General features: G+C 45.1%; 1 protein-coding gene across 4 annotated transcripts in view; it reads right to left on the reverse strand.

Annotated features, from left to right (window-relative positions):
• Window positions 1–859: 859 nt before the first annotated feature.
• LOC122542457 (hydroxylysine kinase-like) overlaps window positions 860–13,613 on the reverse strand; it is a 77,555-nt gene continuing 64,801 nt past the window's right edge. For 2 of the 4 annotated variants that reach the window (XM_043680167.1, XM_043680166.1), the window contains exons 2-5: window positions 3,656–3,992; window positions 3,313–3,452; window positions 2,008–2,191; window positions 860–1,507 (exon numbers count right to left, since the gene is read on the reverse strand). In XM_043680167.1, the coding sequence (XP_043536102.1) occupies window positions 1,038–1,507; window positions 2,008–2,191; window positions 3,313–3,452; window positions 3,656–3,992 (1,131 nt within the window). In that variant the 3' untranslated portion in view covers window positions 860–1,037. Of the gene's footprint in view, window positions 1,508–2,007; window positions 2,192–3,312; window positions 3,453–3,655; window positions 3,993–13,200; window positions 13,228–13,613 lie in introns of those variants that run through there. The other 2 variants (XM_043680168.1, XM_043680170.1) reach the window with 2 other exon arrangements.

Consider the following 13,613-nt stretch of genomic DNA (forward strand, 5'->3'; position numbering starts at 1 on the left):
TTAATGCAACTTTGCATTAAATAAAATGTACAGCATCCTCACCTGACTGCTCTGAGATAATGATAATACAGTAAACTTCACAGGGTTTGAGGTACATGATTCTTGCCGGTTTATTGAGAGTGCTGGTTCATGGGCTTGGTTGGTACTACACCCAGAAGCACCCACTCCCTCTACCCACTGATGCTCAGTAGCAGCAGTGTATACAATCCACAAGAAATTTACCAAAGATCCTCAGACAGCACTTTCCAAACTCATGACCGCTTCCATTGAGAAGAACAAGGGCAGCACATACCATCTATACATTCCCCACCGATCCACTTACCATCCTGACTTGGAAATATATAGTGCCATTCCTTCACTGTCACTGGGTCAAAATCCTGGAATTCAATTCACAATGGGATTGTAGGTCGGCCCCACAGCAGGTGGACTGCAGCAGTTCAAGAAGGCAGCTCACCACCACCTTCTCAAGGGTAACGAGGGACGGTTAATTAATGCTGGCCCAGCCAGTGACACCCACGTCCCACAAATGAGTAAAACAAAACTAAAACATAAGGAACCGGTTAAAACAAAGTTTAGTATACCTTAATGATTAGAAGCTTAAAGCATTAATACAATTCCAGGTTCCAGCAGTAGGGGGCGGCACAGTGGCTCAGTGGTTAGCACTGCTGCCTCACAGCACCAGGGACCCGGGTTTGATTCCTAGTTCGGGCAACTGTCTGTGTGGAGCTTCCACATTCTCCTCGTGTCTGCGTGGGTTACCTCCAGGTGCTCCGGTGTCCTCCCTCAATCCAAAGATGTGCAGGTCAAGTGAATTGGTCATGCTAAATTGCCCATAGTGTTAGGTGCATTAGTCAGGGGTAAATATAGGGTAGGAGACTGGGTCTGGCTGGGTTACTCTTTGGAGGATTGGTATGGACTTGTTGGGCTGAAGGGCTTGTTTCCGTACTGTAGGGAATCTAATCTAATCTAATAATCCTCTTCATCGAGATGTCCTTGTTCTCCTGGAAGCCTGGGACTACACTGAAACAGGGTCTGCATCAAGTGCTTTGGAACTTGCCTGCCTCAAACCAAATCTTCCCCACTGCCTCTTTCCCCAGCGACCACAGTTGGTGGAGACACTTCCAGCCAGCTCTCCCAATGCTCAGAAGGTACTCTGCATTTTCAGGGTAAAGCAGAGCATTGTATCTCCCCATAACCAGTGACTGAGAAAACCTGCAAAGAACCAGCAGAAAAATGGCATCTTGCTCCTCAGGAAGTAACGGGATCACACTTTCAAAGCCCGAGAGGACATGGCCCCCTGCACCAATGGGATCGTTACTCCCCAGCATCAGATACATTATGGATATGGCCACATCAAAGACATAATAACCATAATTCATGTCACTGAAGTCCAGTAACCCAGAGATGTCCAGTTCCTGCTGCAGCTCAGTTGGGTTGGAGTGGTTAGCTGAGGGGTGAACAGGCTGGACTAGAATGTTGGTGTGACTGAAGTCTCCGTGATTCAAGCCTGGGAAAGAATCAAACATTGCAATGTTTTATCATCCATCACTGACAAGAAGATTTCAATGACAATCTAACATTACAGATGTATTAATGATTTTGTCACACCGCACCTACTTGTTACGGTATCAGACTTGCTCAGTCACACAGTCACTGTCACATTCTCTAGGACCTGCCTCACTGTGAGCAATGCCACTGTAGGTCAGCTGTAAACGTATTGGAACTTTAACTCCTGAGATTGCAATGGGACACTGGGTCATAGGTCACAAAAACCCTATGTTTTAGGGGAATGTAGGGAAGAAGAGGTGAACTTGTACATTTGTAGATTGACCCGGATTCCACTCCGTTTCAATCGGTCAAGATTCCAGGTACATGGAACACCAACAACTGACATCTCAATAGAACCATTAACAGAGTAAAATATTTCAAGAACACTAATTCCAATGGTTTTATGCCAAAACCTGTTCATACCCTGTAGTTTCTGGACTAAGAGGGATAACCACTTACTTTGACGCAACTTGCAGAGATTTGGAATTATCTCTTCCTGGAATTGCTGAATAATTTGCTCTATAATTTGGCGATCCCTTCCCTCTCCCACTGCATAAAGATACTTGTTCAGCAAGTGAATGTTTGAGAGCTTCCAGAGGAAATCCGGCCGCTGCAGACTCTTCCGGAAAGGATGGTGGAATTCCTGCCAATGAGAGAAATCTATTACCTCTCCCACCCAATACATCCAGCAAGCTGTCAGATCGTAATCCCTCTCTGGGATCTCTCAACAACAAAAACCAGGAAAATTTGTGAATGATGTATACCAGACCAATTTGTTTTGTGTATCTCAAATGGAGCACCAAGATGACCAGGATCCATTTCCAGGCTGTTTCCTGGTTTCTCCGTCTGGATTAAAATTCGAAGCTGTGTCTGTTCACATGCTCTTTAAAACACACAGCACTCCCAGCCCCTCCAAAAAGGGAGCTAACTTTTCTGGAACAGCTATTTGATTAGTGCTGCTTTGAGTTGAATCTGCTCTGGTGAGATGTTGACTGGAGCCTGAGATAGTTCAGGGTGAGTGCAGCCTGGGAGGGTGGGCATCATTGAGGGGAAAGGGCAAGATTGGGAGTACATTATGGAGAAACTATGGGAATAATGAGAGAAGTTTCATGGGGATTGGGCAAGAAAGAATGGGATGAGGTAAGAATGAGGGAGAAGGGAGAGCATGTAATGGGGATTTAACGAACCACGGTTGCTATAAAGATATGAACCCTCCTGGTGTTTTATCGCATGTATCATTAATGAGTGACAATCAGGAACTGGATCACATTGCCAATGTCTCCCAATGGGCCATTGTCTATTGGTGATCCTTTCTTCCTCTGTCATTCTCTGTATTGGAGGACAGTTTCAAGCAGTTTACATGAAGGCCTTCTTATTATCATGGTTCAGGATGTAATCAACAATCAGGGCCCTGAACCAGAAGGAAATGGTCCTTGTGTAAAATTTTTGGAAATTTACTGTCTTTTTTATAAAAACATTCCATAAATTTGTTGCAACTAAAACATCCCCAGATGCAGAAGTAGGTAAGTCAGTCTCTCTATGGATTTGATATTTCAAATAGACTATATCGAAAGAAGAAAATCTTTGCAGAACCCTTTCATAATGGATTTTCTCCTGTTAGGCTAAAAATGTTTCAAAGCAGCTTTGATCTGTTTCAAATGGAGGGAATATTGATCAAAACAACACCAACAGATTGATCTGTGTCACAGCTTCCCTCACAATCCTTTATAAAGACAACAGTGGAGGCAAAACACCCCAACTTACTGCAAGCACCTCATTCATTCGTGCGAGGGTTTGACCAACTTTGTACAAGATCTGAGGCCCTATAGGCATTTCAGACAATGGAAGTCCAGGGAGATAGGTCAGTAACCGGACCATGTGGGCCTTCGATTGTCCTCCACAGTCTGTAAGAGATAAGAGCACAGCATTTTTGTTAACTAGTGTTGCATGTCAGAAATTGAATGAAAGAAACTGATTTCTCATTAATTATATCATTGACAAGGACTTATTTGAAGTGCGTACATTTATGTAAAGGAAAATTTCAAACATTGGGTCTGTGACCTGGCCAATTGGAAGCTGAACCCAGCCACCAATAACTGATACTGACCAATCGTCTCCAACGACATAATCTTGCCATCAATGGTTGGGATTGGTGTGGGTGAAGGAAATCCTTTCTCACTCAAAAACACCATGGCTCGTGTTTGTGCTTCAATTAAATCAGCATCTTCACTGTCACCAGTATTCATCACCTTGAGGATGTAGCTCTGACTGTGATCTCTGGTCACCTGGTTCTCAGACACCAGGATGTGGAAGTTCTGGTCATCGTAACCGGGCATTGGTTGGACACTGGAGACCTTCAGACCGTACAACCGCTCGACCAACTCGACAGCCTGCGCCTCAGTCAGCGAGGGTTTGATGAGAACAGGTTTCTCTGAGGAAGACATCTGAGAAACATCAAAATAACAAAGCTGAATAAATAAGGGACAGTTTCACCAATGAATATAACTGATTCTTAACTCAGTCATTCACAGTCGCTGCAACGTCATCGCGTCACACAGCACAGAAACAGACCAATTCGGTCCACGCCAACCATGTTTCCAAACTGAACTAGTCCCATCTGCCTGCACTTGGCCCATATCCCTCCAAATGTTTCCCATTCATGAACTTATGCAAATATCTTTCTCTGGTAGGTAATTTTACACATGAACCACTCTCTGTACAAAAACCTTACCCCTCAGGTCGTTTTTACATCTTCCTCCTCTCACCTTAAATATATGTCCCCAGGTTTTGAACTCCCCCACCCATGGGCAAAAGATCCTTGTTGGTCACCTTATCTATGCCCCTCATGATTTTATAAACCTCAATAAAGTTACCCCTCAACCTCCTATACTCCAGTGAAAGTAGTCCCAGTCTTTCCAGTCTATTTTTATATCTCAAACCCTCCATTCCTGGCAACATCCTGATAAATTTTTTCTGAACCCTCTCCAGTTTAATGATATCCTTTCTGTAGCCGGGTGATTAGGGCGACACACAGTACTCCAGAAGGGGCCTCACCAATATCCTGTACAGCCACAACATGACATCCCAACTCCTGTACTCAAAGATCTGAGCAATTAAGGCAAGTATGTGAAATACCTTCTTAATCAGCCTGTCTATCTGTGATACAAGTTTCAAAGAATTATGTCATATCTGTTCAGATGATGCCATCATTCAAAACAGCCCTGCTGACATGGCTTCCTCCTTCCAGAGCCATGGTTTCCAGCCCACTGTGATTGACAGGGCCCCTAAACGGATCTGACCTATCACATGCTTCTGCCCTCACCCTTTCCCATCGCTCTCAACAGCATGATTGGATCCCCCGATCTCCGCTTTTCCTCATCCCCCTCATCCCACCAGCCTCCACATTCAAAGGATCATTCTCTACCATTTCAGACAACTCCAGCAGAACACCACCATCAAACACATGTTCACCTCATTCCCACTGCCTGCATTACATGCGGTCGTTCCCTCTGGGACACCCTCGTCTGTTCCTTGACCACTGCACCACACCCCCTGCCCCTCTCATGGCACCTTCCCATATAACCACAGAAATTGTGACACCTGCCCTTTCACCTCCTCCCTGCTCACCATCCAAGGGCCTAAACTGTCTTTCCAGGTGAAGTAGCACTTCCCCTGTACCTCCTCCAATCTTATGTACTTTATTCGCTCCACCCAACGTAGCCTACTCTACTTTGGAGAAACCAAACACAGGCTGGTTGTCCACTTTGCAGAACATCTCTGGTCTGTGTGCAAGCATCACCCCAACCTTCCTGTAGCTGATCATTTTAACAAAGTTTTCTGCTGACATGTCCACCTGTCGGTCCTTGGCATGCTGCAGTGTTCCAACAAATCTCAGCACAAACTGGAAGAACAACATCTCATCTTCAAATTGGCACTTTACAAACTTCTGGGCTCAATATGGAGTTCAACACCTTCAAATTCTGAACTCACTCCCATTCATTCCCTTTCTTTTAGCTTGGCTTGTCACATTCTCTGTCTTCTCTCCTCGCCCCCACTCCAATGGGTCTCTACTCTTTCCAGTCTGGCAGTTAGACACACCATTGTTCTGCTCTTCTCACATTCTGACCACTTAATCTGAACAATCAATGCCCTTTCTCCACCAGCACTCCAACATCCCCCACCCACTATTGCATAAATGCTGACCCCTCCAAAATTCACTTCAGTTCTGAGGAGTCATCTAGACTTGAAGCATTACCTGCTTTTTCTCCGTGGATGCTGCCTGAGCTAATGTGATCACCAAATATATTTTGTTTTCAGTACAATCCCAGCATCTGCTGTCCATGGATCATAGAACATTGAACACGTCCAGCGGGTCAGGGAATCCATCCAAACTGAACAACAGCTCGGGCTATTATATGGTGAGTTTGAATCCTAACCATGGGTTGGTGAAACCTCTGACCCAGTGAGTTGCAAACTCTGAAATCCCATCCCAGAGAGTGGCGCACAGCATTACAGCAGATAGTTCAATGCCATCTGGAGGGAGTGTCGCACTGTCAGAGGGTCAGTACTGAAGGAGTGCAGCACTGTCAGAGGGTTAGTACTGAGGGAGTGTTGCACAATGGAGGGTCAGTACTGAGGGAGTGCTGCACTGTCAAAGGGTCAGTACTGAGGGAGTGCTGTCCTGTCAGAGGGTTAGTACTGAGGGAGTGTTGCACAATGGAGGGTCAGTACTGAGGGAGTGCTGCACTGTCAGACGGTCATTACTGAGGGAGTGCTGTCCTGTTGGAGGGTCAGTACTGAGGGAGTGTTGCACGTCAGACAGTCATTACTGAGGGAGTGCTGTCTTGTCGGAGGGTCAGTACTGAGGGAGTGTTGCACTGTCAAAGGGTCAGTACTGAGGGAGTGCTGTCCTGTCGGAGGATCAGTACTGAGGGAGTGCAGCACTGTCAGAGGGTCAGTACTGAGGGAGTGCTGTCCTGTCGGAGGGTCAGTACTGAGGGAGTGTTGCACTGTCAGAGAGTCAGTACTGAAGGAGTGCTCATGTCTAGACAGTCAGTACTAAAATAACCCACACTGTCAGGGATAATTAACTAGGTTAGGCTGGTGAACTCAGAGAGGCCCCCTGCAAGTAGTGGTGTGGATAGTATGAACCTGCTGACCTTGTTGTTTGACAAGGTTGTCGTAGACACTGTGGGTTTGAAAGGTGCTGCTGAAGAAGATTGACTGACAGTAAGCGGCCTGAATTATCTGATCATTTGTTGGACCTTGCAGTGCTCAAAATTATAGTATATTCATTGATCAATCTCATATTATAGTATAACTACAACTGCAGTGCAGATCATGGTACTGTAACATGTGACTGTTTAGCTTCACATGACAACAAAATGCACTATGGGATTGTGAACAGAGTGATGACAATACACAATAATGCATTAGAGTTCCTGCTGTGAGGATGACAGGGCTCTGTTTAATTTACATGTCGCTTAGATCCAGAATTCCAACATTGAAAATGACAGAGATGCTGTACTCCCAGCTGTTTGGCCCTTGTCAAGAAATCATAATGCAGCTGTGCCCATGTACTTTGTTAACAATGTGTTTAATTTTGTATTGGATAGTCTTTTAGATTTCAACATACCCTGTAATACAATTTATAAAGATTAGTAACCTTTGTGTGCTTCTGTATTTAGACCACAGACTTTGGAGTAGAAGTGGGCCATTCAGCCCATCGGGTTTGCTCTGTCATTCAATGAGATCATGGCTGATGTGATAACTCCACTTGCCTGCATTTCCCCCATAACTCTTGGTTCCTTACTGTTTACAGCCCTCTGCAGTAAACTAGTTCACAGAGTCACCCTCAGAGATAAGGAATTACTTCTCATCTCTGCCTCAAAGGTAGAAGACAGTGGGTGGTGGTGGAGGGTTGCTTTTCAGACCAGAGGCCTGTGACCAGTGGAGTGCCACAGGGATTGGTGCTGGGTCCACTGCTTTTCATCATTTATATAAATGATTTGGATATAAACATTGGAGGTATAGTTAGTAAGTTTGCAGATGACACCAAAATTGAAGGTGGACAGTGGACAGTGAAGAAGGTTACCCCAGAGCACAACGGGATTTTGATCAGATAGGCCAATGGGTTGAGGAGTGGTGGGTGGAGTCTAATTTAGATAAGTATGAGGGCTGCATTTTGGAAAAGCAAATCAGATTAGTACTTAAACTTATACTATTTGAGGGGCACGGTGGCTCAGTGGTTAGCACTGCTGCCTCACAGCACCAGGGTCCTAGGTTTGATTCCAGCCTTGGGCGATTGTCTGTGTGGAGTTTGCACATTCTCCACGTGTCTGCGTGAGTTTCCTGCGGGTGCTCCGGTATCCTCCCACAATCACAAAACTGTGCAGGTCAGGTGAATTGGCCATGCTAAGTTGCCCATAGTGTTAGGAGCATTAGTCAGAGGGAAGTGGGTCTAGGTGGGTTACTCTTTGGAGGGTCAGTTGGGCAGAAGGGGCTGTTTTCACACTGTAGGGAATCTAATCTTATATACTTAATGGTAAGGTCCAGGGGAGTGTTGCTGAACGAAGAGATCTTGGAGTGTAGGTTCATAGATCCTTGAAAGTGGGGTCGCAGTTAGGTAGGACAGTGAAGAAGGCGTTTGGTATGCCTTCCTTCATTGGTCAGAGTATTGAGTACAGGATTGGGAGGTCATGTCACGGCTGTACAGGACATTGGTTAGGCCACTTTTGGAATATTGCGTGCAATTCTGACCTCCTTCCTATTGGAAACTATGTTGTGAAACTTGAAAGGGTTCAGAAAAGACTTACAAGGATGCTGCCAGGGTTGGAGGATTTGAACTACAGGGAGAGGCTGAATAGGCTAGGGCTGTTTTACTTGGAGCATCGGAGGCTGAGGGGTGACCTTCTAGAGGTTTATAAAGTCATGAGGGGCAAACAAGGTCTTTTCCCTGGGATAGGGGAGTCCAGAACTAGAGGGCATAGGTTTAAAGCGAGAGAGAAAAGACAAAAAAGGGACCTAAGAGGCAACGCTTCCACACAGAGAGTGGTATGTGTATGGAATGAGCTGCCAGAGGAAGTGGTGGAGGCTGGTACAATTACAGCATTTAAAAGGCATCTGGATGGGTACATGATTGGGAAGGGTTTGGAGGAATATAGGCGAAGTGCTGTCAAATGGGACTAGATTGAGTTGGGATATCTGGTCGGCAGATATTGGGTCGAAGGGTCTGTTTCCATGCTGTACCTCTCTATGACTCTATGACTCTTATGAGTGAGTATTAAATGGGCAACTCTTATTCTGGAATAATGCCATTTGGCCCTAGACTCTTCTACAAAGGGAAACAATATTACATCAATCCTATCAAGTCTCCTAAGAACCTTGTATGTTTCAATAAAGTCGCCTCTTGTTCTTTGGAACTCTAATGAGCCAGCTCCAACCTACTATACCTCTCCTCATTGACAGACCTTCCATATCCAGGGTCAATCTTCTCTGGCCTGCCTCTAAAGATAATGTATATTTCCATAAAGAAGGGTCTTAAAACTTGACAATATTGCAGCTGTGGTCTGACTAGTGCCTTGTCTCGTCTTAGCAATATCTCGCCATTTTTACACTTCACTTCCTCTTCAAAATAAATTCCAACATTCCATTTGACTTCCCTATTTCCCAGAGAACTTAAATGCTAAATTTGTGAGATTTATGCACAAGACTCCCAATTCCCTCTGTGCTGTAGCAATTTGCAGTCTTTCTCCATTTATATAATATTTAGCTCCTCTATTATTCCTACCAGAGTGTGAATAGCCTCACATTTTCCCACATTATATGTCATCTACCACATTTGCCCACTCATTGAACTTGTGTATATCCCTCTGCAGAGTCTTTGCATTCTCACCATTTACCTTCCCCCCCGATTTCATCTATAAGCTTGGCCATAATGCTGCCATCACCGTGCACAGAATCTCAGAGTGCATACAGCCACAAAGGTCTCCCATTTTCTTTAACTCTTTATTAAAGAACATTTCAAACTATCCCCGTATCTTAATAAAGTGATTATAACAAGACTTAATGAAGAGGCTGGACTCAGGGAGAACTGGCATCTTAAGGAGCCAGTCAGTAAATAGTGGGAGGTGACATCAGGCAATGTCCATCACCTCTAACAGCCAATTACAGATTGATCAAACTTGCTTAAACCAATTAGCTAGGTGGGAGGGGCGGGGGCTTGCGGGGTCTGTATTGTCTGCACTTTTGTATGTAACGGTATTGTCTAATGTACAAATGTCATTGTCCCTGTCTTGTCACATGTGGAACTGGGATTTGAGGTTTGTCCTCCTCTCCCTGTAAAATGGTTGAACGGTAGGGTTTGGGGCCTAGCTTTGCTGCTCCTCTCCCTTGTAAAATTGCTGTCTCTTGTGTACAGCTGTTAATGTTTTTTGTAAACTGTTTTGTAATTTGTTTAATAAAATAATATAAACAGGAGAAAATAAGCACTACCGCACTTAGGTGGTAGTGTGGGGGTTAATAAGAAAAAAAAAACAGGTGTGCTTGCCCTTTGAGGTGAAGGGCAGTGTTTGTAGAAAAAGAAAAAATAAACCAATTAGCTAGGAGAATGTAAGCACTACTGCAGTTAGGTGGTAGTGTGGGGGTAAGGGAGGAAAAAAAAGAAACCTAGAGATACGAACATTGCTTGTCACTGGCCGGAAAAAAGAAACAATTCGCTACAAGTCGCACCCAGCCTGGGCCAGTCAAAGTATTGTACACATTGGTACCAATGACATGGGTCATCGAGGGTAGTGATATCTGGGTTACGCCCGGTGGAACATGCTAGTGAAAATAGGAATAGGGGGAGCTCATGCAGGGGGCAAGAATTCACATTTGTGGATCATCCGAATCTCTTCTGGGGTAGAAGTAACCTGTATAAGAAGGATGGTTTGCACTTGAATTGGAAGATTTGTTCATGTGACTCAGGAGGATTTCAACTAGTAAGGGGAGGGGTGGGACCCAAAGAGATACTGAGAAAAGGGATAAGCCTGGAGCCGGTACAGTTGAGAAGAGGAACAAGTCAAACAGTCAGGGCAGGCAAGAGCAAGGCAGAGGATGAGGTAGGACTGATAAATTAAACTGCAGTTCTTTCAATGCATGAGGCCTGACTATAAGGTAGATGAACAATAAGTATACCGCTTTGGATACTGTTGGGGGGGACAGCCCAGCAGGGGTAAGCTGCAGTGACCGGGTCTGTGGCGCGAGGTCTGGCTCTGAGATTCAGAAGGGAAAGGGGAAAGGAGGAGAGCGCTAGTTATAGGAGACTCTCTAGTTAGAGGGACGGACAGGCGGTTCTGTGGATATGGGCGAGACTCTCGGATGGTTTGTTGCCTCCCGGGTGCCAGGGTCCGAGACGTCTCAGACCGTGTCTTCAGAATCCTTAAGGGGGAGGGTGTGCAGCCAGAAGTCGTGGTGCACGTTGGCACCAACGACATAGGTAGGAAGAGAGGTGGGGAGATCATTCAAGAGCTCAGGGAGTTAGGCTGGAAGCTAAAAGCTAGGACAGACAGAGTCATCATCTCTGGGTTGTTGCCGGTGCCACATGACAGTGAGGCAAGGAATAGGGAGAGAGTGCAGTTGAACACATGGCTGCAAGGCTGGTGTAGGAGGGAGGGCTGTACTGTGTGCAGTTCTGGTCGCCTCACTTTAGGAAAGATGTGGAAGCTTTGGAGAGGGTGCAGAGAAGATTTACCAGGATGTTGCCTGGAATGGAGAATAGGTCGTACGAGGATAGGTTGAGAGTGCTAGGCCTTTTCTCATTGGAACGGCGAAGGATGAGGGGTGACTTGATAGAGGTTTATAAGATGATCAGAGGAATAGATAGAGTAGACAGTCAGAAACCTTTTCCCCGGCTAAACCAGAGTGTTACAAGGGGACATACATTTAAGGTGAAGGGTGGAAGGTATAGGGGAGATGTCAGGGGTAGGTTCTTTACCCAGAGACTGGTGGGGGCATGGAATGCGCTGCCTGTGGGAATGGTAGAGTCAGAATCTTTGGTGACCTTTAAGCGGCAATTGAATAGGTACATGAATGGATGCTTAAGCTCGGACAAATGTTCGGCACAACATCGTGGGCCAAAGGGCCTGTTCTGTGCTGTATTGTTCTATCTATCTATCTATGAAGTCAGGGCATCATTAGGAACATGGAACTGGGATACCATAACTAATACAGAAGCGTGGCTGAGGGATGGACAGGACTGGCAACATAATGTTCTGGGGAATAGATCCTGCAGGAAGGATGGAAAGGTGGGCAGGAGAGGAAGGGGCAGTGGAGGTTTTGATTAGGGATAATATTATGGTTCAACTGGACTCACCACATAAACACAATGGCTACAAGAGTAGGTTCGAGGCTCAGAATATTGTAGCGAGTAACTCACCTCCTGTCTTCCCAAAGCCTGTCCATTATCTACAAGGCACAAGTCAGGAGTCATGATTTGGAGATGCCGGTGTTGGACTGGGGTGTACACAGTTAAAAATCACATAACACCAGGTTATAGTCCAACAGGTTTAATTAGAAGCACTAGCTTTCGGAGCGCTGCTCCTTCATCAGGTGATTGTCCTGGTGAAGGAACAGCCCTCCGAAAACTAGTGCTTCTAAATAAACCTGTTGGACTATGACCTGGTGTGTGATTTTTAAACAAGTCAGGAATGTAATGGAATACTCCCCACTTACCCTGGATGAGTGCAGCCCCAAGAAGCTCAACACCATCCAGGACAAAGCAGCTGCTTGAATGGCATTGCATCCACAAGCATCTACTCCCTCCACCACTGATGCTCAGTCACAGAAATGTGTACTGTCTACAAGGTACCCTACACAAATTAACCAAAGATCCTCAGACAACATCTTCCAAACCTACAACCACTACCATCTAGAACAGGTGTGGGCAATTAATTCTTCCAAGGGGCCACATGAGAAACCTGAGTTGTGTTGGAGGGCTGGACCAACAATAGGGTGAACATAATTCTGCTCAGTATTAATTTTCTCCCATTTTAAAAAGTACTAAATTATATAGTTTTGCACTGAAACTCTTATTCTGGAATAATGCCATTTGGCCCGAGACTCTTCTACAAAGGGAAAAAGTTGTTTCATTATTGTTCAGTATTACAAACAACAAACAACTCTATACAAAAAACAATAAGTACTTTGATGTTTTTCAGCTCATTTTACTTGTTTAGTGAGAAAACTCCAGTCTATTTTGGGCTTGAACAAGTGCACTGAATGTCTGAGGTGGATATGCGAAGGACAGCTGAGAGTGATCATCAGTGATAGAGGATCGGGATTTGGATTTGTTGAACTTCATCACTGAGAATGTCTGTTCGTATATATAGGTAGATCTAAAGAGGACTAGAATCTTCTGAGCATGCCTCCTCATGTGTTGAAAGTTCTCCTCTTTGAGGGAGAATAAAAATCAAGCAATGAGACTGACCTAAAGTACTCTGCCAGAAGTGTGTCAGACGACAGGTCAATGAGTTCAAGCTGAACATCACTAGGTGCATTCTCCACATTGCATGTAAATGAGGAAAAAATCATGTGCATTTCACTCTCAACCATTTTAAAGTCTTGAAATTGCCTTGAAAATTCACCATGCAGTGCTTCTAACATAGTGAGTACCTGTGGAGGTGATCAGCTGAAGGTGCGGCTTCCTTCAGTGTTGGCAAGTGGGTGAGAATGTTGTCCTCCATTTGGCTTGAGAGAAGCTGCAACTTTCTCCTAAAAGCCTTCACCAAGTTGTACATTTCATGCACAAAAAGGCCCTTTCACTGCAGTTTCACATTTAGTTCATTCATAAGTGCAGTTACATAACAGCAAAACCAAGGTCTGCAATCCAGTCTGCATCTGAAAGCTGTGGAGTGCCATTCCCTTTCTTCACACAGAAATCTTGAATCTCTTCTCTCAGGTCCCATACACTTTTAGCATTTTGCCCAGGATGAGCCACCTGACAGCTGTGTGGTAGCCTATGTCACGATGTTCAGTCTCATTTTCCTCCAAAAGTGCAACAAACTGCCTGTGATTCAAAGCTCTTG

This window comes from Chiloscyllium plagiosum, chromosome 40 (genome assembly GCF_004010195.1).
Source record: "Chiloscyllium plagiosum isolate BGI_BamShark_2017 chromosome 40, ASM401019v2, whole genome shotgun sequence".
Lineage (NCBI taxonomy): Eukaryota > Metazoa > Chordata > Chondrichthyes > Orectolobiformes > Hemiscylliidae > Chiloscyllium > Chiloscyllium plagiosum.